At 43.1% G+C, this 27,998-nt stretch overlaps 2 protein-coding genes across 2 annotated transcripts in view; one reads left to right on the top strand and one right to left on the bottom strand.

Annotated features, from left to right (window-relative positions):
* Positions 1-18,743, bottom strand: part of Lrrc63 (leucine rich repeat containing 63) — a 38,632-nt gene extending 19,889 nt beyond the window's left edge. Inside the window, exons 1-5 of the mRNA XM_051160600.1 lie at positions 18,649-18,743; positions 17,370-17,530; positions 13,279-13,959; positions 10,670-10,830; positions 8,554-8,652 (exon numbers count right to left, since the gene is read on the bottom strand). Coding sequence (XP_051016557.1) covers positions 8,554-8,652; positions 10,670-10,830; positions 13,279-13,959; positions 17,370-17,484 — 1,056 coding nt within the window. The 5' untranslated portion in view covers positions 17,485-17,530; positions 18,649-18,743. The remainder of the gene's footprint in view (positions 1-8,553; positions 8,653-10,669; positions 10,831-13,278; positions 13,960-17,369; positions 17,531-18,648) is intronic.
* A 266-nt stretch (positions 18,744-19,009) lies between these two features.
* Positions 19,010-27,998, top strand: part of Lcp1 (lymphocyte cytosolic protein 1) — a 95,315-nt gene continuing 86,326 nt past the window's right edge. Inside the window, exon 1 of the mRNA XM_051160837.1 lies at positions 19,010-19,028. The gene's annotated coding sequence lies outside the window, so the exon portion shown is untranslated. The remainder of the gene's footprint in view (positions 19,029-27,998) is intronic.

Here is a 27,998-nt window from a genome sequence, read left to right on the forward strand (position 1 = left end):
TGATCATATTCATGATCCTTGTCCAATTCCTCCCCGGTCCACCTCCATGCCCACCCATGCAACCTCATATGCACTCATCCCTGCCCCCCCCCCGGCACCTGTCCCTGCCCCTCCCCCCATCTCCCTCCCCCCCCCCCCCACTCTGTTTCTGACCACAGTTTGTGTGAGACAAGCATTCTTGGCTATGGAGTGTGGTTGACTTACCAGGGGTCACACCGTTCATGAGAACTGCCTTTCCCACACCAATCACCTCAGTTGGGGTTGGGGCTTTGTGCCCACCACCTCCCTTCTCTACACTGGAATTTTGTTTGCCTTTAATTTGCACAGGTCTTTTGTACGCAGTTGTAATTTCTGTGAGTTCATCTATGCATGTGCCCTGCTGTTACTGGGAAACCCATCCCCCATGGAGTCTCTACCTCTTCTAACCTTTCCACTCACTCCCTCTCCTCTGTAGATCTCTGAGCCTTGGAGTGAGAGGTATGCTACAGACCTCTCATTTAGGGCTGAGAACTCAGAGACTCTTATTCACTGCACCCAACCAGTTGAGAATCTCTGTGTTATTTGCCATGTCTTCAGCAAGAAGAAACTTCTCTGATAAGAGCATGAAAGGTGCACTGACTTGAAATTCCGGCTCAGATTCCGTCTAGTCTTGGTAGGTAGACTGGCTGAGAGTAGGGCCTGGTTTTTCTTTCCTGAGTGTGTGAACATGTGGTGGAAAAGCCAATCTGGGATGGGTTGATGGCGGGGGGGGGGGGACGTTCCTATTTTCTGAGGATTTGGGGAGTAGGGAGGGAGAAGAAGAGAGGGGGGACCAGGAGGAAGAGGGGGAGGAGGCTACCATCCAGATGTAAAAAGGTTAAGGGCACTGGCTGCTCACAGCCACTATGTGGTTGCTGGGACTTGAACTCAGGCCCTTTGGAAGAGTTATAATGAGATCTGGTCCCCTTTTCTGGCATGCAGATGTACATGTAGGCAGAACATTGTATACATAATAAATAAATCTTTTAAAAAATATATAATTGACAGTGAAAGTGTAAAACCCTAAGCTCCTTGGCTTCAGAATGGCCCTTCTAACTAACTGTACAGGAGTTCACTGTGATGCTTAGAGCTTGAAAGGCTTCCTTAAATGAGCTACGCAGTACTTTAACTTAAGAATTAACTAGGATAAAATGAACTACAAGAGCAAAGTCCTCAAAACAAGGGGATAATATAATTATATGCCGAGACAGTGAAACTACTATACTCACATGGTCGTGACTCAAGAATTATCCTTGCAAGGCTGGAGAGACAGCTCAGAGGTGAAAAGCTCTTAATGCTCATGAAGAGGACTAGAATCCTGATCCTTGCACCCGAGTTTGGTGGCTCACAGCTGCCTGTGTCTCCAGGGGATCCAATGTCCTCTTCTGGCCTTCAGGGGTACCCACACACATGTGCACAGAGCACACATATGCACGCACGCATGCACACACTCGAGAGGGAGCCCATAAGACACCAAAGTCCAGTGAGTGTCACTGGGGTCACTTGCAGGAATATGGGTGGTGGGTTATTTACAGGAGCAGAAATGGCTCAGAGACAACTGCATCAGCCTGGGCGGCGGCTCACAAAGCTGGGAACCTGGAGCACACCGCACAACCTGCAGGCAGCTCAGCAGGCTGGAGAGTGTCCCAAGAGACTCAGTCTAAGCCTCCAGGCAGCTCAGCCAGCCTCTGCTTTTACCAGGCAGCTGGGCTAGCTCAGAGTCGTCTTCTCAGCTTTGTTCTTCTGATGGTGACTCTCAGCAGTCTTTACTGCTTATTCTTGGGGAAGGGGGGCAGGTAGTGAATCTGGTCAGTTTCAGGGACTTCCTGAAGCTATTTTTGTTTTCATTTTTCTTTCTGTTTTAAGGGCTCCCCTGCAGGATGGAATGGTTCAGTCTTAGAAAAGTCTTTTTTTTTTTTTCTTCTATAAATCAACTCATGTTGAAGGAGGAAGAAATATCTCCTGAGCAGGATTCACCCTAGCTCATCATGCCTGTGAGGTGTCACACTCAGATTATGTCACTGCAATCTCATAATAATTTCCTGTCCTCCGTTAAGGTCTCTACAGGCTTCCTGTAAGTCCTGTAGTAGCCTGCTGGCAGGGGCTTTTCCTCCCCCTCCTATCTTCATTCCCCGTGGACTCTTCCACTTGGTACAAACCTAAGGTACCCCTAGCTCTTTCCCACAGCCTCTCTCAGACTTACTTCTTGGTCAGTCTCCATTCTCTTCTGCCACACACTGACCCACAGAAGCACTTTCTACCAGGGAGCCCACCGCCATCACACTTGCCTAGGACCCAGAGACAGGAACAGCAACCAAAGAAGAGAACACCCACACAAGAAAGACAAGATATCAACTCTCTCCATATATATATTCAGTACAGTACTTGAAGTCTTAGCTTGAGCAATAAGACAACTGGAGGAGATCAAGGGAATACAAATAGGAAAGGAAGAAGTCAAACACATTATTTATGGACGATATGGCTTTATACATGGAAGGCCGTAAGAACTCTACCAGGAAGCTCCTGTGGCTGTTAAACACTTTCAGTAAAGCAGCAGGGCACAAAATTAAAACACAAAAGCCAGTAGCTTTTCTATATATACATGAAAAACTGGGAAAGAAGTTGGGGAAATAGTACCTTTCAAAACTGACTCAAAAAATTTCCTGGGATGACTCCAAGCCAGCAAGTAAAAGACTTTTATGGTAGAAACTTTAAGACATTGAAGAGAGAAATTAAATAAGACTTCAGAAGATGGAAAGATTTCCCATGCTCATGAATTGGTAGGATTAATTTTATGAAAATGGCCATCTTACCAAAAGAAATCTACAGATTCAAGTCAATCCCTATCGGAATTCCAGCACAATTCTTCATAGAAATTTAAAACCAATCTACAGCTTCACATGGAAACACAAAAAATCCAGGATAGCTAAAAACAACTCTGAATAATAAAAGGACTGTTGCAGGTATCGCCATCCCAGATTTCAAGTTGTACTAACAGAGCTATAGTGATGGAAACAGCATGGTGTTGGGATAAAAACAGACACATTGACTAAGGGAATTGAGTTGACTGCCCAGACATAAATCCACACACCTATAGACACTGATTTTTGACAAAGGAACAATAAAACACACTGGAGAAATGACAGCGTCCTTTACAAATAGAGCTGGTCACACTGGATGGCTGCATATAGAAGAATGTAAAATAGATCCGTGTCTATCACTCTGCCCAAAACACAACTCCAAATGGACCAAGGACTATCCTTGAGACCAGATGTCCTAAATCTGTAGGATGAGAAAGTACAGAATAGACATAGGCACAGGGAAGGACTTTTTGAACCGGCCACTGATAGAATATAGTTAAGACGAAAAATTAATAAATGGGATCTCATGAAGCTGAGCAGCTTCTGTATAGCAAAGGACGCCATCATTGGGACAAAGCAGAAGTCTGTAGAATAGGAAAAGTTCCTCACTAATTATACATCTGATAGAGTATTAGTACCTACAATATATAAAGAACTAAAAAAAAAGTGAACATCAAGAAAACAAACAACCCAATTAAAACAGGGAACAGAACTAAGAGTTCTCAAAAGATGAAACGCAAATGGCTGATAAACATTTAAAGAAATGTTCAACAACCTGAGCCATCAAGGAAATGCAAGTTAAGACTACTTTGAGATTTCATCTTACACCAGTCAGAATGGCAAAGATAAAAATGACAGCCCATGATGGTAAGGGTGTAGAGTAAGGGGAACACTCATCCATTGCTGGTGGGAATACAAACTTGCACAGTCACAATGGAAATCAGTGTGGTTGGTCGCCAACAAGCTGGGAACAGGTCTACCTCCAGATCCAGCTATGCCACTCCTGGCATATATCCAAAAGACTGTACATCCTACGCCTGATGCTCGCTCACCCCTGTGCCTTGCTGCTTTAGTCATAAGAGCCATGTATCGGAAAAAACCTAGATGTCTATCAACTGATGAGTGAACAATGAAAATGTGGCACATCTACACAGTGGAATATTATTCAACTGTTAAGAAAATGAAATTATAAAATTTGCAGGTAAGCTGGATGTAGTGGCGCACGTCTTTAATCCCAGCACTCGGGAGGCAGAAGCAGGTGGATCACTGAGTTTGAGGCCAGCCTGGTTTATGAAATGAGTCCAGGACAGCCAAGGCTACACAGAGAAACCCTGTCTCGAAAAAAACAAACAACAAACAAACAACCTCCCCCCCCAAAAAAACCCAAAACCAAACCAAAAAAAAAGCAGGTAAATGGACAGAATTAGAAAAACAAAAAAAAAAAAACAAACAAAAAAAAAAACCACACATTTGAATGAGGTAATCCAGAGCCAAAAAGATAAATATGTTTTCTTTAATATGTAAACATTAGCTTTTAAAGTCTTTGATATGGATGCTACAATCCAAATAACCACAGAGGTTAAGTACCTAGTGAGGGACTAGTGGAGAGGAGAGGACACCCCATGGGAAGGAAAACAGAATATAGTATGGAGACACAAAGGGGAAACAAGAATAGGAGGATTAAATATGAAGAGGAGTGAAGAGAAATGTAATGCAGGAATACGGGGAGGGGCAACTAACACTAAAGGTCATTTGAAAAACCATATAAAAACTTATTTCTGCAGAAGCTTCCTATAGACACACACACACATTACACAACACATACACACCCATATATATATACACACACATATATACACATGTGCACACATACACACATATGTACACACACATACACACCCATATAGACACACACAAACACACACATGCACACATACACACACATATATATACACACACACCCATATACATAGACACACACACATACACACACATATATATACACACATTTATACACACACATATATATACACAAGTACATACATACACATACACACACACCCATATACACACACACATATACACATATATACACATATGCATACACATATACACATATGCACACACACATACATACACACACACACACACATATATATATATATGAGAAATATAAATGGAGTCATCAAATAATGGGGGAGACAATACCCAAACTAGACAGCTTATGCCACCAAGTAAAACTTTCAGTGCCAAGACTGGGTTATGTCTTTTGAGTCATTAGCAAATGGGATCCCATAGATACCTCCCAAACGTCACAGGTTATTTACAATAGAACCAGGTACTTTCCATGGCCTAATGATAAGGTCCTATTGTTGAAGACAATGTTTACTTATTTTTGTGGATCCTGGAGAAGTCAAGCTGGTGGCTAAGTAGACACGTCATCGCTACTGACTAGTGTTCAGGGTGCTGGAAGGTACTCTGCCATCTACTAGAGGAAAAAGGTAATCATCAATGCAGCTACAAACTGTGCTGCCTGCCTGCCTGCAAGACATACTGGTGTAATAGCAGCACAGTGCTATGGAAGTAACCAGCCACTTGCTGTTTGGATTTAAAGTCTACTCCATGAAATGAAATACACATATGACACCACTGACCTATCCAAGGACCTGAGATTAGATAGGCTATGGGCCCAGGGAAAACCAAATACTACTATTATGCTACAGGAACATAGCAATAAAATGACTCCTGATCCATGGCTCCCTCTGTGAGACTTTTGGTTACTTAAAAAACCCAGTTAGTCGATTATGTTTTTGTTCTAATCCCAGGTATGGGATATGGGGCTGCTTCAGATTGTCCACAGCAGCTAACTACAATGTCTCCCATGCTCCAGCTGCAGATAGTTTAATTCTGGGACTTAAGAGGGTATAAATGGGAGAGCCCTGAGCGGGCCTGTGACAGCTGTTTCTCCCCCTGCTGCTGCTCTCACTACTGCTGGTCCTTGCTTCTGTTGCTGCATTTGCTGTTGCTGGGTTACTGGATTTCTGGATTGATGGTTTGATGGATTGCTGGATATTCTGACAAAGCAGATTGGAGTTGCCCCTAGGAACCTGGTAACACTGATCACCAGGAAGTGGCTTTAAAATGTCTACATCCCCTTTCCCTTCTGACCTTTTTCCCCCTCACGTACCTAGTGTTGGTGGGGTGTGGGATTGGAAGAAATTGGGGTGGAGAAGGGTGGTAGATGTTAAGAATGCAAAAAAAGAAATGTCTTTAAAAACACACCTACATCCCTCAACTATCATCAGAGAGATTTCTTCTTGCCGTAGATGAGAACTAACAGAGACCCGCAACTGGACAACGCTCAGAGAATGAGAGAGTTTGGAGCACTCAGCCTGAAAATGGTACGTCTTCCATCAAACCCTACCCCTCAAGGCTCGTGGATCTATGTGGAAGAGGAGGTGGGAAGACTGTAAGACCCAGAGATGCCGGATGGCTCCAAGGACACAGTATTTTCCAGACACAGCAGGACTGATGCACGTGTGAACTCACGGAAACTGGCTGCATGCACCAGACCTGCACGGGTTCAAGCCAGGCAGGGTCCCAAGCACGAAGGTGAGGAAGCAGGTACAGGCTGCAAACCTTAACCAAGAAGCCATCTGAAACTGATAACTGCTGGCAAAGAAAGAAGTAATCTAGTTTTCTCCAAGGCACACTAACATACTTCAGGGTAGGCCCCATGCCTAGGAACACTTTGGCAATATACACAAAAACCCTCAATGGTATTTAGTAGAGGGTTTTTGTCTTTTTGGTCTTTTGCTTGTGTATTTTGTTTTCCATTTTGGGCTGTGTGTGTGTGTGTGTGTGTGTGTGTGTGTGTGTGTGTGTGTGTTAAAGTCTATTTCGTCTGTATCACTGTAGCCATTCTAGTTTTCTCCTAGGTACTATTTGCCGCTATTTCTTTTCTTGTGTTTTTACTTTCTGTCCATAGCTTTCAGGTGCCCGAAGTTTCTAAAATTAGTGTAAATTGTGCAAATTAATGGGTTTTTATTATATTTTAATATGAGTATGTAATGTGCTTCAATCATGGGCACACCCCTTTGCTGTCCTCTTTTGTTCCCTCTCACTGCTTACTTTTTCTTAAGTAACTCCTCCCCTGGACTCATGTTTTCTTAAAATAACCCCGTATCTCAGCTGTAGCTAGACGGCACAGATCTGCGTGTTAACACTGTGTTATTATGTCATGACTGCACTCTTTTATTTGTCCCTTCCATTTTCCAGTGGATGGACAACGCAGATCTGCACTTTAACCTCACATCCTTACACCGCAAGCGCACCCTTGTCTTTGTGCGTTCTGCTTCCAGTGGATAGACAGGTTTTTTGGCAAACAGTCCTTAGCCGTGTTGGCTCAGGAGGAAGGTAAGTGTGAAGAACCAAGTCCCATGTGTTTCTTAGAAAGCCTTGTCAGTATGGCTCTACTAAGTTAACGGACCCAGTGCTGTGAACTAGAAGTGAAAATTGATTCTTGTGAAAATGAGACACTTTATGGCGCCCTGTTCTGTCCACTTGCATGCGGCTTCATAGCTCTTATCAGCATAGACTATATGATATGCAACGATGTGTATGCATGTATGCATGCATGCTCTCATTCTGCAGAAGAATAAGATCCATGAAGCAGGCATGTTGCCAGGACTGTTGCAAACAATGTTTTTGATACTGAATATTTGAAACAGAGTGCTAATTTGCTTTTTTTAAAAAAGTTCACTAAAGGCCAGTCCTCGGAAAATCATTTCACAAAACCTATTATCCAGTGATCATCAAAATGCCGAATAAGACATTATATCTTAATCGTTCATAATGACTCACTTATTTTAAAGAGAATATCAAATTAACTCCCCCTATGCCTGGCTGTCCTAATAAGCTGCTGACAGCTATAACTTGCTACAATGTCATGTGGCCACTAACACTTTTGAAATATGATATTTACTACTTTTTTTGAGAATTTCATATATACATGAAATGTATTTTAACCATACTCACTCCTGTCCCTCCCTCTAACTCTGGACCCACTCCCCCGACATCACGGTCTCTTGGTTTAAGTAGCCCATCCTTACACTAATTTGCACTGCCCATGTGGCCATGGTCCTAACGCCATCCTCTGGAGCCCCTCGCTCAACAGCCATCAACTGCCCATAGCCACGTCAGGGAGGAGTGAGGACTTCTGAGCCCCTTCCTCATCCACACTAGAATGTTGACTGGCTTGACATTGTGCAGCTGATAAGAGTTCACAGCTGAAGTGACCCCCATCATTTGTAGACAAACCTATTTTGCCCCAGCCCTCTCAGACTTACTTTTTTTTTTTTTTCAACTTTCTGATTAGCACATGGACAGGTTCATTTTAAATGCTATTAAAAGTTAAAAGAATAAGTTATATTTTACACATTATACAACCATGAGAACATATTTGAGAGCTTGGTGTAACACTGCCCTTGGGGCTTATGGCGCTGAACTTCCAAATGGAAACGTGCTACACTTTCTTCATTTCTAATAAGTAAGGCCTTTTTAGACGCAGTTCAACATGTATTTATTTTATAAGACTTCAGGATATCTTAAGGTGTCTACTTTTATTTACAATAGTAAATTATAGCAATATAGGCAGTAAAAAAAGTGGACTCACTTCCATAGGAAATTGGCTGAGGTTATTGAATGATAAATTAAGGTACAGCAATTGAACAGCCACAGCTGTTAAGTCTGGACAGTGCTGAAGAAAGAATCCCTAAAGAAGAGTAACAAAAAATTAAAACATTACGTATTAACAGCAAGTTCTCTCTGTGCTGTACAATGTTTAATTTTCTAATGCTGATACTACAACCTCTCCAACAGGACGCACTGTCAAAAACTTTCTGATCTGTTAAGAGGAAAATTACAACTTACATAGTTACAAATCATACTGGTTTTTGCCTTTTTTTCTGATGTGTGTGTGTGTCTAGGCATGTGTTCCACAGGACATATGTGGCAGTCAAAGGACAGCCTTGGACATCAATCTCTGCCTTCCACCTTGAAGTAAGGTCTTTCTGTTTGTGTCACATCTCACACAGGAGGCTAGCGGGCCACGAGCTTCTGAGGGTTCTCTTGCTTCCTCCCAGGATCACATGGTTCATATTCATGCTATCATGCCCAGCTTTATGTGAGTTGTAAGGATTCGAACTCATGTCTTTAGGCTTGGATGCAGGTGCTTTATCCACTAAAGCCATCTCTTCAGCCTGCGTTGTTTTTATTTTAAGAGATGATAACCACGTTTTAATTTTTCTATGGGTAATTAGTTTTCGTGAACTCCCTCCCTAGTTTCTTTTTCTGATGCACAGAAACACAGTCTGCGTTTTTGTATGTTAATCTTACTGACTGTCATGTTGCCGAACTTGTTTATTAGCTCTAGAACCTCTGTTAGTGCTGATTATGATTCTAAAGGCCATAATCCCAAACACTGAAATCTCCAAAGATCACATGACAATCCTAAAATATTAACATCCTCTTGAAAGCCTCAAAACTAATTCCCACTGGGGGGAAAAAAGGAAAAGCTGTGTAGCAGAGACAAAAAAGCCAAGTTCTCAGCGGGGGACTGGTGTATGCATGTGAACACTCATGCTGGGTTGTTGCTAATTTATTCAATTATTTACTACCTTCTGCCTGTTTACACAAGACATGGTCTTCAGCTGAGATAAAAAAGAACCTGACAAGCGATCTGAAACCAGGATGCTTTACTGGTGAAATGTCCCTCCAGGGCTACAGAACGCATTACATGGTCAACTAGAGCTATTTCTGAGTAAGGATAAAATCAATTCATTTACTGACATTTCACTCTGGCTAATAGGCGATAGCTTTAGAACTCATTAATATTCTTTCTCCCTCTCCTTCCCCTTTCCTTTTCTTTCTTAAAAAAAAATTCAAATAAAAATATATATGCATATACATATAAAATATATGTATATACATACACATACATACTATATATATATATTTTTCTAGGAAACTGGGGATGTAGCCCATTTTGGTAAAGTGCTTGCTCGACATGCACAGAGCCCTGGATTCCAGTCCCAGCACCATGTAAGTGGAGCGTGGTGGAACATATGTATAATTCCAGCACTCAGGAGGTGGAGGCATGAAGATCAAAAGTCATCCTCAGCTACAGGGTCAGTTCAGGAGACCCTGTTTCAAACAAGCAAACAACAAGCCAATAGTTCTGGGTATGTACAACTCTAGTGACCTACTTCGAGGTCCTGTGCAAGTTACTTTCCTGCAACCCTCATGTTTGCATCTGTAAAAATGCCTACTTTCCAGAATGTGAGTTGTAGGAGGAGCCCAGGCTTGGAACTCAGTGTGTGCTTAATAAATAACAACCATTATGACTCTGATTCGTCTGCTGGACAGCGCCAGTGTTCATGGCAAACCAGCCTCACACTAGACTTGACACAATCTCTAAAGCTCCTGGTAATTTAGAACTATGAGCAACTTCAATCCTCCTTAACAGGCTAAATGATGAAAAAAAAAAAACCCAAAAAAACAAAACAGTTTAATTTCTCTGGATCTCAGCATCCTTTTGAGCTTTATTGGTGAACCGAAGACAAACTTAGACACGCAAGTTTACAGGTGTCATGTGCACATGTTCCTGGGAAGTCTCTGCTGCAGTAGGAAAGGCTCCTTCACTCCAACAGAAACTAACCTAGATTGGGAAACTGAAGGCAGAGACAACTGATAATACCAGAGCGCATTACTGTTAAAGAGTTCTAGCATACCTTAAGATTAAGCGCGTTTCTTCCATATATTTGGCAGTTGATTATGGCCAGGGTGGTCATCGCCATTACTGTTTCATAGCGTGTTGCTGCGGTAGTCTTAAAGCCTTCCCCTTGTAAAACATGGGCATCTGGGTCTATTTTTCTTGCGGTCCTAATTAAAGCTAAAACAAATCAAAGCAAAGCTTCGGTATATTATTTGCTTTTACACAATGGCGAGGCAATGTGGATGTTCACACAAGAATGCGTCACCAAAGGGACGAGGTATCCAGATCTTCTGGAACCAACTCCCCAGATCCTTCATCCACCCAGTCTGGATTGGTCTGTGTGCCACATGGGGTGTCTTGCTTGTTGCGAAGCTGTCTTTCCAAAATAAAACTGTATGTTCACTGCTAGACTCTGTCTGGAAACTTAGATGAAATCTCTGCCTTTTGTAGCTGTGCATAAAGATAACTGAAAAATGCTCCACCATAAACTAAATGAACAACCTTCTGGTTGACAAGATTGATAATGAGCATTGTAAGAGCATAGCTCCAATGCTACCTCCCCAGGGACAACTTCACTTACTTCCTAAAATCACCCTTAGGCTTCAATGGCTATGGGAGTTAACTCTTCCCTCAGTGTGTCTACTCCATACAGAGAAGGAAGAAAAACAGGAAACCAGTCAGCAGTTAGCCAGGCAGAGACCATCTACACTTAAATTTACTTTATCATGGCCTTTAGGGGTATTAGCTTGCATGAGATATGGTTTATACAAGAATGTTTCAAATTGCAATTAGAGAATATTTTGAAATTCTATGAAATGTTTTTTAAATCTGGAACTATTTTTGCTATAAGACTTGCAGACCCCCCCCCCCCCCGCCCCACACGATTTTTTGTTACTGTTGTTCTTGTTTCTGGAGGTTATGTAGACCAGGTTGGCTTTGAACCCATAGAGATCTGCTTGTCTTTGTCTTCTGAGTACTGGAATGAAAGGTATGTGGCCTTATGCCCAGTTCTATCAAAAACACATTTTACAGCGTCTATAGTTGCTTCAGTAGAAGAAATGAAGCTTCCAGAAGACCCACAACAAACGTGTTCAGTTTTGGATTTCATGTGTTCAGTTTTGGATTTCTTAGACAGACTGTACTCACTCGGAATCCATTAAAGGAAAATGGAATCACAAACTTTAGAAATGTGTATAATGCAAATGTGGAGAAATCTGGTCACAGGAGGAGGGAGAAAGTCAGGAGGGCAGGAGGGAGAGTTAAGACCCAAGCCTGCAGCTTGCTCCCAGCTCACCCACCCTGCTATTCCCTAAGTTTCTCTAGGTGTGGAGGTTGGGGCCGCCTGCCTTGGTTACTTCCTAATGCCTTGGGCAGCTGCCTGATACACATTTTGGTAGATTTAACTGTTGATTTTGGCAAGAACATTGGTCAAACAGAAGTTGCTCACTAACGGACGGGACCAGAACTATTTGTTTAAAATTTGTCAGATAACTCTAATATTATTTCTGTTACTTTTCATTCAGTTTGTTTTTGTTTGCTTGATAATTATAAATTCTTTGTCACATACTATGTGCATCAGATCATAGGTGGACATAATGGGAAGGCCAAAATAGGGTAACTTTTTAGATGGTCTCTTTTAGCCCAGCCTGGCATGGAGCTTACTATGTAGCCTAAGCTGCCCTTGAACTTTCAATCTTCCTGCTTCCACCTCCTAAGTGATGAGATGACCAGTGTCTGCCACCATCTCTGGCCATAGAATAATGTGATCTTTCCCTAACGGTGGTTCTCATTTGTTTCTGCTAGATGGCTAAGGCCCAGGCATTTAGAATGAGGGGCCTGGGATGTGGTGGGAGTTGGCACTTATAAGTGCATGCCTATCAGTCCTATCTAGGACTAAGAACACATCAGCTTTTTTATTCTTAACATCAGTACAACATCTGGCCCGCTGTCAATGTATTAAAAAATAACTGCTAAGTGAATGGCTTAAGGGACTAGAAATGAGTTAGGACAGATGTGTGCTTTACACACTTACATAGACAAAATCACAAACACTTGTAGTGAGAGAGAATCATCTTATAACTTCTTCAAGAATGTTATAGACCCAGCACTTACTATCAGGTGGCCTCTGGACTTCTTCTACCTTTCCTCTCTCTGCGGCATTTTCTAAATAAAGAGGGGGGGGGGGAAGGACAACTTTCAGGTACCTTTGAGGTGATTTCATGATAATTATTCATTATTTGACGGACTGTGAGGCACCTGCCAGAACCCCTTGTCTCCCTCAAGAGTCCTCTAGGACACCCTCTATATAGCTGTTGACCCTCACTTGGGTGACGTTAGGTCCCACTACTAGGCACCTCTCGCTTATCTCTTTCTATGTTTTCTCAACTTCCTGATCAGCTTTCCTCAATACTACCTGGATACAGTAGTCACGCTGGCATCGGTACCTCTGTGATGTCAAGATGTCCGTCGTCACTCCCAGGCTGAGGCACTACATGTCAATTTAAAAGGTGGATCTTTCTTTCTACCCTGAAAGCCCAAAGGGAGCCACCCATCTCCTTGTATTTCTTCTCTTCCCTTTGTTCTGATTGATCCCACCACTGAAGACCATGGTTCAATTTCATTTACCTATTGCAGTCTGTCTCGGAGGTTTTCTTGGTAAAGCTGGCTTCGGCAGAGAACGGGCCTCCGGGAGAGAAGCGACGTTTATCACCACTTTATTTACTGGTGCCTTGGGGCGGTGTGCTGGTCGTTCAGCCCACTGTGGTTCTGGTACTACAGATGTAGTGCTAGGTATAGGGCTGATGAGGACTTTGTCTACAGGGAGTTCCTGACCAAAGTCTGGAGTCTTTAGTACACGGCGAGACTCTGTGCTTCTTTTATTGAATTTAGAAATTATAAACCTAGAGTAAGAAGTGGGTAAAGGTTTGGAAACCTGGTTGGCAAGAATTAAAGAATTGCTAACCGGCTCATCAGTGAAAAACCCATCTATTTTGTCTCTCCTGGACTTTCTGGCTTTTCTTATTTGGCCTAGTTGGTTCTTAAAAACTCGAGTAGATGCTGACACACAACTTGGAATAAACATGGACCCAGTAGCACTGTGTGGGATCTTCCAGCGGATAGGGCGAGCCCTGTGGGAGTGTCGGAAAATGCTGATCACTCTTTCTGGTCCCTCTTGGCCATGACCCAGTGGGATGCTTTGAATGCTGACAGGTCTTTGTGACTGAGAAACACCTTGACCGCTTTTCACCAAAGCGCTTTCACCTTGAGATTCCTCTGTGTGAGACTGCTCCGTTTCATGAATGGCAGCTAAAGAGGAGAAAGGGGGAGGAGGGCCATTAATTAAATTAGCTGTCCAAACAAAGCTGGCAAAGGCTGAGCATTTGTTTCTGATTTCTCGCCCAACGCCTTGCTCACTTTCTAAAAACAGACCTCTTTAGCTCCCAGCATCTCTGTCAAGCTGATGGGGCATACGCTTTGAGCAACCAGCTGAGAAGTAAAACAGCCAAATGGCTTAAAAAGGATGGAGAAGGACTCTTGGAAGAACACAAGCCGTGGAGAAAGGTACAAGATGTAAAGAGAGGTTTGGGGCAGTTGTCACTAAAACTCTGGCAAGATCGATGGAGAGAGTGATTTTTCATGAACTGGCTCTTTCATCATTAGCTTTCCCCATCTGTCAAGACCAACATTTCTTTTTAATGCCAAATGAAAATACAAACGCGGTCTTTCAGACATAGGGACACACTGATATTGACTAGAAGACACCACATGTTTATCTCTCCACTAAGAACTCTTTTCTCTCTTAGGCCCAGAAATCCCTGGAGTCTGCATTCTTGGGTCCCTCACGCCACCAGATGCATGTCTACTTTCCTATGGGGCAGAGTGTCAAGTGGCATCTTTCTGTTGCCTTACCTGGGGCAATGGACGGTGATGAGCAGCGTCACACTGCAGTGAGGAGGGGACAGAACTTCAGCGGGAAGGCACTCAAGTGCTCTAAGCTGCAACTCTACTACTTGGTCTCTGACGTGAGTGCAGAGCCAGGCTCAGAGAGAGCAGGACTGTGGGCAGCACTGTCTATCGCCTTAAGCCTGCCTGTCCTGGCCCCTTAATCTCTCTCTTCTTCTGGTACCTGAAGAGGGGCATGACATTTTCCACATCAAACCATGTGAGGGGGACTTGTCTGCTGAAAGGGAAACTGTCATCTTCCTAACACCTAAGGACTTCCTCTGCTGTTAAAAGAACAGCAAGAAACACTTTCCTTAACTGTATCACTTCACGATGATCTTAGTTTTTCTAACGTACTATACATAGTCTTACTTTTCCAGTACTTTCCTCTGTTCTCGAAAGCCACACTGTCTCCTCTTTTATCCCCCTTTAAGTCAGGGTTTGGCTCAAGCCTTGTTCCTACCCCAGCGCCTTCTTGTATCTGCTAACTACATCTGCCTGCACACATGGTGTGTCCAATGCTGCTTTGTCCTGTCCGTTCACACTTCCATTTTGCGTGAAGCTCTCTATTAGTGGCCAACTGAAAGGTGATGAAAAGCAGAGACAAGTTCTGTATGATGAACAGTATGCTCTGATTTTGGCTATTTAAAGGTCTCTGTTGTCTTTAACATTTATTTTATAAATTTATATATAATTTATAAATTTACAGTCTATATAATATAAATTGAGCCACTGTATCTGCTCATTCACTGAGCAAATATCTCAAATATCCACTATGAACAAAACACTCTGAGCTGGTATTAGCCAAGGTCATAGCCTCTCCATGATGCCAAAAGCAAACAGCCTTTGTAGTGCCAAGGTTGAGAAATTCTGCACTGGGATATGGAGTTAAAAACCAAAAGACAATAGAAAAACTCCAACACAGAAAGTGGTAACGAGCTCTCAGTCTGCATGACCACAGGCACTACTTAGAGCACAGGTGTAAATACAGAAACACAGGACATTGCAGAAACTCAGAAAGGAAAATGTAGAGATGACACAACAACGGCTGTATGGGATTTGGAGGTTTCACATCTTTAATAGGCATAGATCAAAATATAATAAATTTAACATTATGAATAAAACTCCCAATATAAAAGTTGGCATCAAAATAATGCAACCAATAAATCCAGGTGGTAGAGGAGATTCAGAAGGGAAAGACAAAGAAATGCCATTGCTTTTATAAATGTAATAGTTAACAGAGAGATATACAGAAACATAGGAGTAATAGGATTATATAAAGTTACATTATAAAAGTGGCTCATCTTTTAAAAATAAAAAAATATGTGCATGAATGTTTTGCCTAGTGCTTTCAGAGACCAGGAGAGAGCACTGGGTGAGCCCACCAAATGGCTGCTGGGAATCAAACCTAGGTCCTCTGAGAAGAGGTGCCAGTGCTGGACCACTGAACCATCTCTCAAGCCCCCAAACTGGTTCATTTTTATACTGATTTACACAGGGCAATTTTCACATTTACTCACGATTTTTATCTTTATCTCACCTGATGGAAGGAAATGGGCAAGGTCGGGTTTTGCTAGCCATTTTATCACCAGTTCCTAGCACTATGCTTCATAAACACAGTCAATCTTCATTAATTGTGAAGACTTAGCAAACACTCAATTGGCCTGCACTAAACTCCTAGGGAAAATATAAGGTTAGGTTCCTTTAAGACTTGGCCCTCCCCAGGTGGTGGTGGCACATGCCTTTAATCCCAGCCCTTGGGAGGCAGAAGCAGGCAGATCTCTGTGAGTTTGGGGCCAGCCTGGTCTACAGAGCAAGTTCCAGGATAGCCAAGGGTACACAGAGAAACCCTGACTGGAAAAAACAAAAAAAGCAAACAAACAAATAAACAAACAACCCAACCAACCAAACAAACAAACAAAAGACTTGGCCCTCAATATTGTTATCAACTAATCAACACATAACCTTGTGGCTATATGTTCTGAATTTAAGGACATATTATTTGAGTATATAGTACATCTTTATTAATATATAGAATATATTATTGATTTGCTAACATGGACCTCACAGCCAATAACATGATACATGGGTGTGGTAGTGCAAGCCTTTGATTCCAGCACTTGGGAGGCAGAGGCAGGTGGATCTCTGTGAATTCGAGGCCAGCCTGGTCTACAAAAGTGAGGCCAGGAAAACCAGGGCTGTTACACAGAGAAATTCTGTCTGGAAAAACAAACAAAAAGAAATAAAGAAAGAAAACATGACACACATCAAGGAAGTTCATCTGACACGTGTTCTAAGCGTATCACAGCCTTCTTTTGCTCAGACGGAGCTTCAGCACCACACTTAGGGAGAAAAATCACGGACCGAAAAGGAGAACAAAGGTACAAAAATTCAAGAAACACAGAATTAAGTAGAGCAGGAAAGGAAGACTTGTCTATATTATGGGAGCTGAAATAGGAAGGCAGAGTTAGTCCAGTACTATCTAGCTGGCTATATGTGTGTCGGGGAGCCTGTGTTTTCATTCATCTAAACACATTCCCATGAATAAAACAACTATTGACTTGGGGATTTCAAATACATTCTAGCAATAATTAAACTCACATTTAACAAATCCACAAATGAGAATGAATATACATGTAGAATTGATCATTGGTTGTTGTCACAGCAAACATTTTATGTTATGGTTATTAATAAGTGTCTTCACTGTGATTGTGAATTATATATAGCAAGAGAGGTCTATGAACACACACACACACACACACACCTGTACATACCTGTGTGAACTTTCTTCTTACATAAAGGCAACTTAGGGAGCTTTGGAGGTAAGGGTCTCCGAAGAAGCAGTGTTTGCTGCTGTGTTTTTAAAGAATGCCAATTGCTCTTTCTCATAACTCTTGGTTAAGTGAAAACTGAAGTTTCTGAGAATGAACTGTTACTGAAAAGAAGTAATTATCACTTAGAAAATATCTTGACAGAAACCATTCTATGTCGATACTATCCTGAGTTCAAACAGAAGAAATAGCTTTGCAAGGGGGGAAAAAAAGAGTAAAAAAAAAAAAAACCCAACCAAACAAAAACTCATTTAAAACTTATTTTTGAAGCATTTTTTAAAATTACATATATTTCAGTACAGGCTTAAGGATGAGGCTTAAGAGAGGCAGAGGGGCACTCAGAAAGCTCAACGCTTTCTTTCTGTACTGGTTATTGAAAACACGGCCTCACTCATGCTGAACAATGTCTCTACCATTGAGCCAAACTCCCCTGCTCCCAAACTTATTTAAACTTAGAAGTTGAGGAATACACTTGTAAGTCCAACACTTGAAAGCCTGAGACAGGAGGATCAGCCTGGGCTACACAGGTGGGTGGAGGGTCTTTAAAACTGTATATTAATACTTATTATAGATATTAATCAGGGCCATGCTAGCATTTCCCGTAAGAAATTCAACCGGCCAACGCTATTTTCAGTCAATAAATGATGTTCCACCACCACCACCACTACCCCCGGCCCCTGCCAATGTAAAATGACATTTCACTCACTACCTCCCAAATAGCATCAGTATTGATTTAGAAGTAGTTTTGGTCAAAAAAAGAATGTGAAAGATCCTTCTATTGTAAAGGCCTTTGAAATCTCACAATATCTAATCACTCACAAACTTTTCTTGCCTGACGACTTGTTTTAACTTTCAACCGACATAAAATTTGTCCAACTAAGACAGGCTTTAATACAATGAGATATTCCAGGATGGTGGGGAATCCCAGCTAATACGGAAGTAATGATACAAGATGCACACCCTCTCCACCCCCAAAATGCGCCTTTGTTTTCAGGGCAATTTCAAAAGTGCCTGGCACCGCGCTGCTCCGCAGAGCGCCTGGCAGGGAACCCTGGAGCGGCGCAGAGCAGCGGTTTACCCGCGAAAGCTAACTGCAGGCCAGCGCTCGCTCCGGGTTTGCGGGCTGGCAGCGTGAGCCAGCCGCAACAAGTTTCCGTCTCTAATTCGTAAGGAGACCCCAAAGAGGCGGGCTCCTACGGACCCAGCCTTCAATTAAACAGACCAGCTCTCCCACGTCCATCTTCTTTGTCCCTGAGTCCTGGCTGCCAGTGACCGTCTGGCGAGGTCTACAGTTAAAACTCAATGTTTCTGCAGGGCGCAGGTCCATTTGCATTATCCGTAACCCTACCACAGACGGATCTGCATAGCGGACCACCAACCAGGTGCCCACTAGGATGGTGGGAAGCGCAGGCGCACGAGGGCTGGACACGCCAGGAAAGAAGGGCGGGGCCAAATAGCCCCGCCCACCAGCCCCGCCCAGTGGACCAACCCACGGACTCCCCCGCCCCTGGCCAGTGCCCGGTATTACTGCGGCTGGCAGCGCAGGATACAGGGAGGCTGAAGCGGTGGGGCCCGGAGGAGCGGCTCTATGTGCAGCTAGCTGTACGGAAGGCTGTGGTGACAATCGTTATTTCTATTTTTACTCTTAAAAACAGTGGCCACCATTATTTACTACTTTTCTCCATGCCATAACACGAGTGTCTGGACTCTGGGCTGGTGTTACACTTTTGGGCCCCTGGCTACCGGTACTCATTTTGCAGTAAAGCCCTGGTCTCCAAAGTGCACATTCTGGTTTCCTTCCTGTCTCTTGGGTGCAACTTGTTTTGTCTTTCTGAGCCTTTAAAGTTCCTGGTGGAAGTGGAACTGTGTGGGAATGGGAGCTTTTAGGCAGCGGTTCCAGAGTGCTTTGAAAGGATACCCAGGTCTCACTGCCACGGTGGTTTGCTCTGTTTATCCTGTTGTTGCTGTCTCTCTGTCGTGGTGTCAGTGACTCTGTGTGTTCAGTGGTAGATACATCGTGTGTGTTTGCCTGTATGTGCTTGCTTCTCTGGAGATTTGAGAATGAGAACTGGAAAGAACCTATTACAGAGATGGGGAAATCCAACTGTGAACTAAAGTAATTGGCACTTCCTTCCAGGCATCTCCATTATATGTTTCTCTCCTTAAGTAAGGGTGTAGGAGGTTTAATAGCACGTTGGGAAGTCAGAGGCTTTCAGATTCGTTTATTAACCAAGCCTTCCCTTTTCTTCTTAGGAGCAAGCATGTATTTTGAAACAATGGAAAAATAATAATTAAAAAAAAACCAGTCTGGATAATACTGTATAAATTGCTGTCCTGTGGGGTTAGTATGTGGTTTTGTCATGTAGATTACTTTGTTCTAAATTAGGCACCCTTTCCAAACCACGGATTTTATTCCACTTTTGTCCGTGTCTGCATTAGATTGTTTAGCTTCCCAGAAGGACAAGAAACAGACAGAAAGGCAAATCTGGTGGCCAGGTTTGTCTCAACTAATATATATTGTTCATATTTTTTTAATGTCATAAATATTTCTATTCTTAAGGATAAAGATGTGTGGGCTAATCTCTGAAGTCAGTTCCTGTCTTCTTAAAAGCCGAGACTTATGGGGATTCAGTGTCACTGACTGATGCTCTGGTTTTAAACTGTATACTTATTTTTGCATAGTCAAAGTCAAGGCAAATGCATTTGTTAATTTAAAAAAAAAAATGCTTTGTCATTCCTTGCATGTTTCTTCTGGCAACTACCAGGCCAGAACCTAGTGCAGTTTAGTATGTAACCTCCGCAGCTGTAACTATTTTGTCTTCTGTAACTATTACTGCCACTTAGCTCCAACCATTTAAAGAAATGAGATAGGAATGAAATTAAATTCCCAATTTGACATGTTTTCTATGCCCATGTAAGCTGTTCTGTCATATCTTACACATCCACCACAATGTTTTTCCATTGAATGATATAAATTACAGAATAGATTTTGGGATGCCCACATTTCATTCGCTTCAGATTGCTTTAGAACTTCTTATATTTATTTATTTTTTTTCAAAGTACAGCTCCCTCGCCTTCCTTTTTCCTTCTTCCTTTTTAAGTACTGTTTTCTCTTGTAAGTGAGGGCACTCCTTCTGGGGTTTTAAGGTTCTACTTCATCTGATGTATGGTTTGGCTGGCCAATTAACCTGTCCCCTCGCATTCGCCATTCGGCAGGACCTTAGCTTGTCAGAACGAACTGCAGTGAGAAGGTGGCTAAGTTCATGCTGAACACCAATGTTATAGGCACCCTGCATCGTTTTATTGTTGTTGTTGTTGCTAAAATGAGGTAAAAGCCTTATGTAAAGACAGAGACTTGAGCACCCACAGGTAATGCTATTGATTGTCCTAAGAGTGGAGCATGAGCAGAGAGCCTCAGATTTGCCAGTGGTGGAAGGATGCCACTGCTGGATGATGCTGCGTGCTAGGATGGACGGATGGATGGATGGATGCATGGATGGATGGATGGATGGGTGGATGGATGGATGGACGGATGGACGGATGGACGGATGGACGGATGGACGGATGGATGGATGGATGGATGGATACATGGATGGATCTTCCTTTCAAACAGGACAGAAGTTTGCTAAATACTTTGGCCAGTATAGATCTAAGCTAACATCTTATTGTCTGAAAATACCTGGAGATATTTGTGTTTCTGTGCTTGGGTTACTTTTAGAGGTTTCGTTAAAGAATGAATAATGCGTATTGATTCTGTATTGAGTCCTCAGGGCACTGAAATGCCTTTGAGAAAGAGCTTTTTCTCTTGGCCCAAGTTTACAACTGTTGCTATTAGCTGTGCATACTGAGCATGCCTTTAGTGTCCACCAGCCACCATCCTGTGGCTTAAAAGACATACATTTATGTCACATGTCCTCACGCTTTAGCGGAGAACGGATTCGTGTTTTCTCCGATGCAAACGAAGCCTTTTGGTACAAGCTGTCGCTAGCACTTGCTCTTCTTATTCCTTTCGTCTCGGGTGCGAAGACCGGAGCTTTGCTTCTGCTCTCTGCTGTTGGGGCCAGTGGGTTGGGGCCAGTGGTTTCCTTTTCTTTCTCAAGATGGATGGGACTTCCTTTCCTTTGTTTGAGTTAGAGATCCTGGGATTCAAACCAAAAGAACAACATTGCCAACAAGGAAATGTCATGGGATCTGTGTCGTGGAGTTAAGGAACAGGCCGAGAATAAAAGAACAACGCCTGTATGTCCTTACCGTTGTGTTTACGAGTTCAGCCGTTTGTCCAGGAATGGTATCTCAGAGTGCCTACTCTGCACACGTCACTTTGCTAGGCACTAAACCTTAACTTTATTAATTGAATCTTACTTTGAGGCTTTATAATTTCAACTACATAAATGAACTTTTAGATTACTCCCAAAGCTTTACTTATCTATAACTACTTGAACCAATGTTATTTTCTTTCTCTTTTCCTCCAGTTTTGTATTACGTCGTTTGAGTAATGTGGCTTACTCACGCTTTCCCAAAACCCAGCAAGAATTTGCATTTCTTAGCCCCAATGGTCATTTTTCATTGTAGACTATATATAGTCTGCAAATAGGTGATATCAGAAATTATTGCACCAAAAAAGGTTGGATAGTACTTCCTACCTTGCTGTAATGCTGACCATATCGTAAGGTCACTGTCTTACATGCTCTGAATTTTGACATGTCCTGTCTTTAAGTGTGAACTAGACTCGCTACTCACCACATAGAAGGCCCTGCTACATAATATCTCATAATATCTCCTGGCTGAGAATTCTAGTAAATATATCATATTTAACCAAAGGCAGTGTAGTGTAACTCTGTTCTTTTGGGTTCAAATCTTCCTGCTGCCACGTCCTAGCTTGGTTTCCAAGGCTCATTGCCTAGCACCTCCAATCCCCAGACGTTTCCTAGTCTGCAAACGCTGAGGAACGTTTGAGAATGGAAACATCTGTACGCCTGTAAGATGCGTGGTCTTCGTCACTTCCGCTAAGCAAATACCTCTGGCATTTAGAAATGGTTCGCAATGACTTCATTACAGTGTCAATGGCAGCTCGTCCTCTTACACAGCACAAAAGACAATTTGCTTTTCAAATCTACCATTCTGCCTTCTTCTTATTGTCTGGATTGGGAGTGTGTTTTATTTGTAAGTGTTATGTAAGGGGGTGATAATGGTGGGTTACGGTGAGTTGAGCAGAGGTTGCATGGACATGTGGTGCGCTCTGTGTTGAGAACCTTCGGGTCGGGAGCCTCAGCTGGACAGCTGCTGCTGTACCTCTCTCATGGCCACACAGTGGACGGTGACATCACAATGCTGCTGGATTTCCCCTTCCATAGTGCACTCGTGTCAGAAATTTTCGTCAGGACTAACATTAATGAGTGTTCTAGCATCCTGCTTCTCTGCTTCCCTCATGTGACAACTTTCCCTATTGATACAAGAGGCCCCTTCCTTTTCCCTGCCTGTCACTCCAGCTGAGGTAATTCCCAGCATAGCAAGAGGCATGGTGTCCGGGAGCCTGGGGCTGGGGAAGAGCTGGGAGTGCTTCCCTTCCCTGCACTCCTAAGCAAAGCAGCTCTACTCTTCTGAGTTTAGCATGTTAGGCTCTGCCACAAACTTGCTTTCAAGTGTGGATTCAGTGACAGTAGAGATTTGCTTACAATCCACCAAACTGTGTTACCTATGCCTTGAGATTGAGTCTGTGCTCCTATTTTACACTGGAGTCATGGAAACCTTGCCTGCACATTGCTGAAGTGGTACCTCTGAATCCTTTACACATCATCTCTTTCAACCCACTCTGTTAAAATATCTTTTATTCACTTGCTGTAATTGATGTCTTCAAGGCTTACTGCTTCCATCTGCTAACCTAGGCCTAGTCCTGGAAGCTTCTAGCCTCCACACAATTGAAGCTAGGCCTAGAATGTTTTCAGCCTCTGAGACTTACTGCTGAATTAGCTCACCCTTTCTACTTCTTTCTGAACTCTTGCTAGCTGGTTCAGGTTCAGCTGTTCTGGCTCAAACGCCTCCCCCAGCTGACTGATTCAATCTGGCTTCTCTTTTGATCCCTGACTCAATTGCTCTGCTTGGCCTCAAACTAACGGTAGCAATCTGTTCTAATCTTCTGGCTTCTTCTTGCTCTCTGGCTTGTTCTGACTTCACCTGTGTCTGGCTTATTTTCTCTTCAACCAGTCTCTGTAAAACTGTTCCAGTAAAACTGCCTCTGAATTCCATGAGCTGAACTGCCACAGCTTCCACTGCACTGCCTCTCAACTCACTCTAAAATGAACTGCCTGACCAGAGCTGAGTAGAACTCAGAGATCTGCAGGCCTCTGTCTCTTGAGTACTGGAATTAAAGGCATATACCACCAAGCCTGCTCCTAAGCTTTTCTCTCCTTGAAACCTGCTCTGCAACAGGCTGACCTTGGACTCAGAGATCTGCTTGCTTCTCTCTGTTGGATTAAAGGCACGTTTGTATTCCAGTCAGATCCCATAGACCTAGGTCTTTGGATGTGATCTCTTACCAGAGCAGCCATGTTCTGAATTAAAATTCCTCTATGCCACTCAGAATCAGATCATAATGGAATAGCTGTAAGGCACCACTGCTTTCAACATGGTCTCCTTACTCAGCTTCAAGTCCATATCCAGACTTGGCGCATTAACGAGATCATTTCCTGAGCATTTGTAATGGGGGGGTGTTTCACTTTACGCAGGTGTTACTGGGAAGAAGAAAAGCCTCTCTACACTTGCTTAGCCGGGGTGCTTGCAGTTCATGCTTGGGAGGTGCTTGATGTCTTTAGTGAAGACTAAAACTGTATAAAAATGAATAAAATAGCAGTAACAGGGCCATTGATGATCCTGGCATCTGGGAAGGACCGAGAGCTGTATGCTGAAGCCATGGAAAGTAGAACCAGGGGTTAATATTCAGCTTGGCTGCTTTAGTAGGAATTATTTAGTTAGGGACAAGAAGGACCGGTTTTGCTAATCTTGGACTGTGAGCTGTTGTGATCTTAAAGCCATTCCTAAGGACGAGATTTGGCCCGGGGTGCCTTTCAGAATGTGTGTTTCCCTTATTTTTATACCTATTTCCACAGGGAAAAGAGTTCTCCAGGAGAGGTGTCTTATGTAATGCATAGAGACATTAGCCTGATGGGGCTTTGAAAGCTTCAAGAGCTTCCCACAGTGGAGGAGGCTGGGATTTGTAAACAGGCCTTTGATAGGTAGGCTGTGGCTAAAGGGACAAGGAACCTCGAAGGGAAAGAGCCGGAGAGGGAATGGACAGGAAGACCTGTCTCCTGTGTGAATGCTAGACTCCTCTCAAGGGACCTCCACCCCGCAGAAACAAACGCACGAAGATCAACAGACGCTTTGATCCCAGGTATCTCGGTTAACGCCTCTGAAGTAGGAGGGAAGGGGTTATGTTGAGGACCGGAAGGAAGGACGGAAGGACGGGGATGAAGCACGGGAAGTTGGTTCTCTGGGGAGGTCGCACTGACTTAGCCAGATACAGGCTCAGGGTCTTGCCTCCTGAAGAGGGGGAAATGAGGTGGATGTGCGGTTCCCTTGGAGCAGAGGGTGTGTCTCTCACAAGTACACTCCTGACATTTCCATAAGAAATATTACCGAGGCAGCGACAGCATGGCTTCCTTCTGTCTTCGCAGAAAGGTGTGGGGGAGTCAGTGGGGACTGGCAACTGCATTGTCTGTCTAGAGCCAAGCAGCTGCCATCGCTTCACCTCAGTGACCCCGTTTCCTCGCCTTTGTGATCTATGATTCTATCCATAATTCATACCCAAAATTCTTAGTCGATTACTCATCCTGTAGGTGAATAATGGCTGAATTTGTTGGATTTCTCATATATCCTGGTGTTGGGGCACAAATGCCTTTATCTCTACTTAACTTTCAAGGGCTATACTGAGTGACTTTGTGTATTAAATATTATTTATGAAGCTTTGGCAGATGGAAAGATTCACATGGGCTGTTTACATGATCTAGTGGCAAAGTCAGGTTTTTATTTTCTAGATTTTGGTCCGCTCCTTCTCCAACTTTCTTAATTTTAATTACCAATTAATTTTGCTTGTGGGAGAAAAAAAACTTAAAAGTGTAAAAAGCAAAAGTTTTCTCCTCCTCCTCTTCTTCTTCCTTCTTTTTCCCAACCCCCAGTGTTTGGTATAAAACATTGCAGGAGATAATATGGGTGTACATATGTATGTATAGGTTTATGTGCGCCACACACACACACACACACACACACACAGAGGCACTTTGATTCCAGCTGTCTTAGTTATGTCTCTGAAGTAGGAGAGAAGGGGTTAATTGAAGTTCTGTTTTACAAGCACACATCTGTTAGTGCGTGCCTGTGTGTGCTCCTCAATGCCAACTTCACTGATTATAGCCTTTGGAAGGCCAATGTGTTGTACACCCAGAGGATGTGTTTTCTCCTCCCACGCCACGAGAAAACTAGTGTGAGATATGCCTTCGATCAGCACCAACACACTCTGCCCTGCCAGCGGACTCTCACGCATGCGCAGTAGCAGTGTTCACGGCTGGTAAGACGCTTACTGAAGCCTTGAATAGGGAGAATGTGAGAAGCTTGAGAACCGGGCTCTCTCCTTCCAAGAGATCTGGGTGTGTGACGCATCTTACACCGGCATCAACACATCGTGTTTCATAAGCACGCTTTTGTAGTGCTTATTAACACTGTGTTTACTGTGGGACAAGGAGCCCGTATGAGCCTTGTCTTAGGAGAGACTGTCAGCTACACCTTATTTCAGTTAGCATGGCATTTGATTGATAACAGGCTTAAACATACTTTTCTGTGCTTCTTGTTGTAAATGGCTTATCTTGGTGCCTTGCCCACTTTTACTTTGTAGTGTGTATTATATGCCCACCCCACCCCAACCCCATGCAATGACTGTCAGAGATGTTACACGTTATGGATACCTAAAATGAAAAGTGTTCCTACTTAACACAATTCCTGTGTGACTTGGTATGTGATATGTGAGTCCTGAAGTTTGAATAGCTCACACCACGGTTTGCTAATTATATGACTTTGTTTAAGTTATTCGGCCCTGTAAGCCTTATCCTTCACATTAATAAAACGGCAACACTATGGAATATACTCTATATGAAGTTGTGAAAAATAAATGAGATTGTACCCTGAACCAATTGTTATATTGTGGCTGGAGCACTGGACATGCTCATTAGGCGCTGAAGAGATGGCTCATGGGGTGAAGTGCTAGCTGTGGGGAAGTGAGGAGAACTCAGCTCTTGAGGGTGTTGGGGTGTGCACCATCCCTACCATTCCAGGGCTTGGAGTGCAAAGTCAAGCAGATCCTGGGGGCTTGCTGGCTCACTAAGATCAAGGTTGAAAGAGGAATACAGTTGAAGTCAACCCCTTGCCTTTGTATAGTCATGTGTGGTTGGCAGCATGTGCAACTATTCGCATACACATAACACACACACACACACACACACACACACACACACACAGAGTGCATGCACACTAAAATAAAAGAATGAAAATACTCAGCAAATGTCAATTTTTTTCTCAACAATTCAAAAGGAACTGCCACATCCATTACGATTATTATTATATACAGCTGACCTTGTTGCTAAATCACACACACACACATACACAAAATGGCATGTAAACTGGACGTAAAGTCTCCACAGTCCACAGGGATGTCTGACTGGGATGTGAACTTTGAAGAAATGGCACTAGGGTTGTCCTATTTCCATAGAGAGTAGAGACGAGCTCTGTGGTCTGCAACAGGCAGAGAACTGCAAAAAGACACACCTGCATAAAGCTGAGGGTCTTAAAATTGAAGCCCATATTCTGAAACAGGGAAAAGAGTCGGTTGGTCAGATAACTGCGAAGGAAGCTGCCAGCCGAGCTGGGCAAACAGCGTAATAACTCTGGACAAAGTAGACTCCAAAGGATGAGACGCCCACATGGGACTATCTACAGCTGACAGCGTGGCTTCCAAATGCACAAAGCAAAACCTGACAGAATTTCAAGGAAGCATTGCTTGTCCATCTCTAGAAGAGGATGTTGTTGTTGTTGTTGTTGTTGTTATGTTAAACACATCTCAGGAAACAAAAGGTCAAGGGAACAAGATACTCCTGCGGCGATAGTCGCAGTTGATGGGTTTGGTTTAAGAGGCATCTATGTATACTCATGTCCAGCAAACAGTGGCCACACAACCTCTTCAAAAAGCATGAAGTATTTACCAAGCTGGATGACTACTTGACCCTGAAGTTAATGTCTATGAATCCTAAAGGATACTTACCAAGTACCAGATTTCCTGGGGAAGCTGGAAGCAAAAATATGGAAGGAACTTGAACATCAGTGTACTGGCAAGCAGGAAGGCTCTGTGGTCTGTGTTGGTGCAAAAACCCAGCTCTCACTTAAAAAGAACAAGAAAGAATTTACTCTGTGGCCAAAATAAGTGACCGCAGCCCTCCAGGAACATGGATTTGAGTTTTCCCAAATTCCACGTTCCAGTGTGAAAACGGTGTCGCGAAGTGGTATTGAAACAGAACGAAGAAAGCCATAAAT

Source organism: Acomys russatus, chromosome 18 (assembly GCF_903995435.1).
Source record: "Acomys russatus chromosome 18, mAcoRus1.1, whole genome shotgun sequence".
Classification (NCBI taxonomy): Eukaryota; Metazoa; Chordata; class Mammalia; order Rodentia; family Muridae; genus Acomys; species Acomys russatus.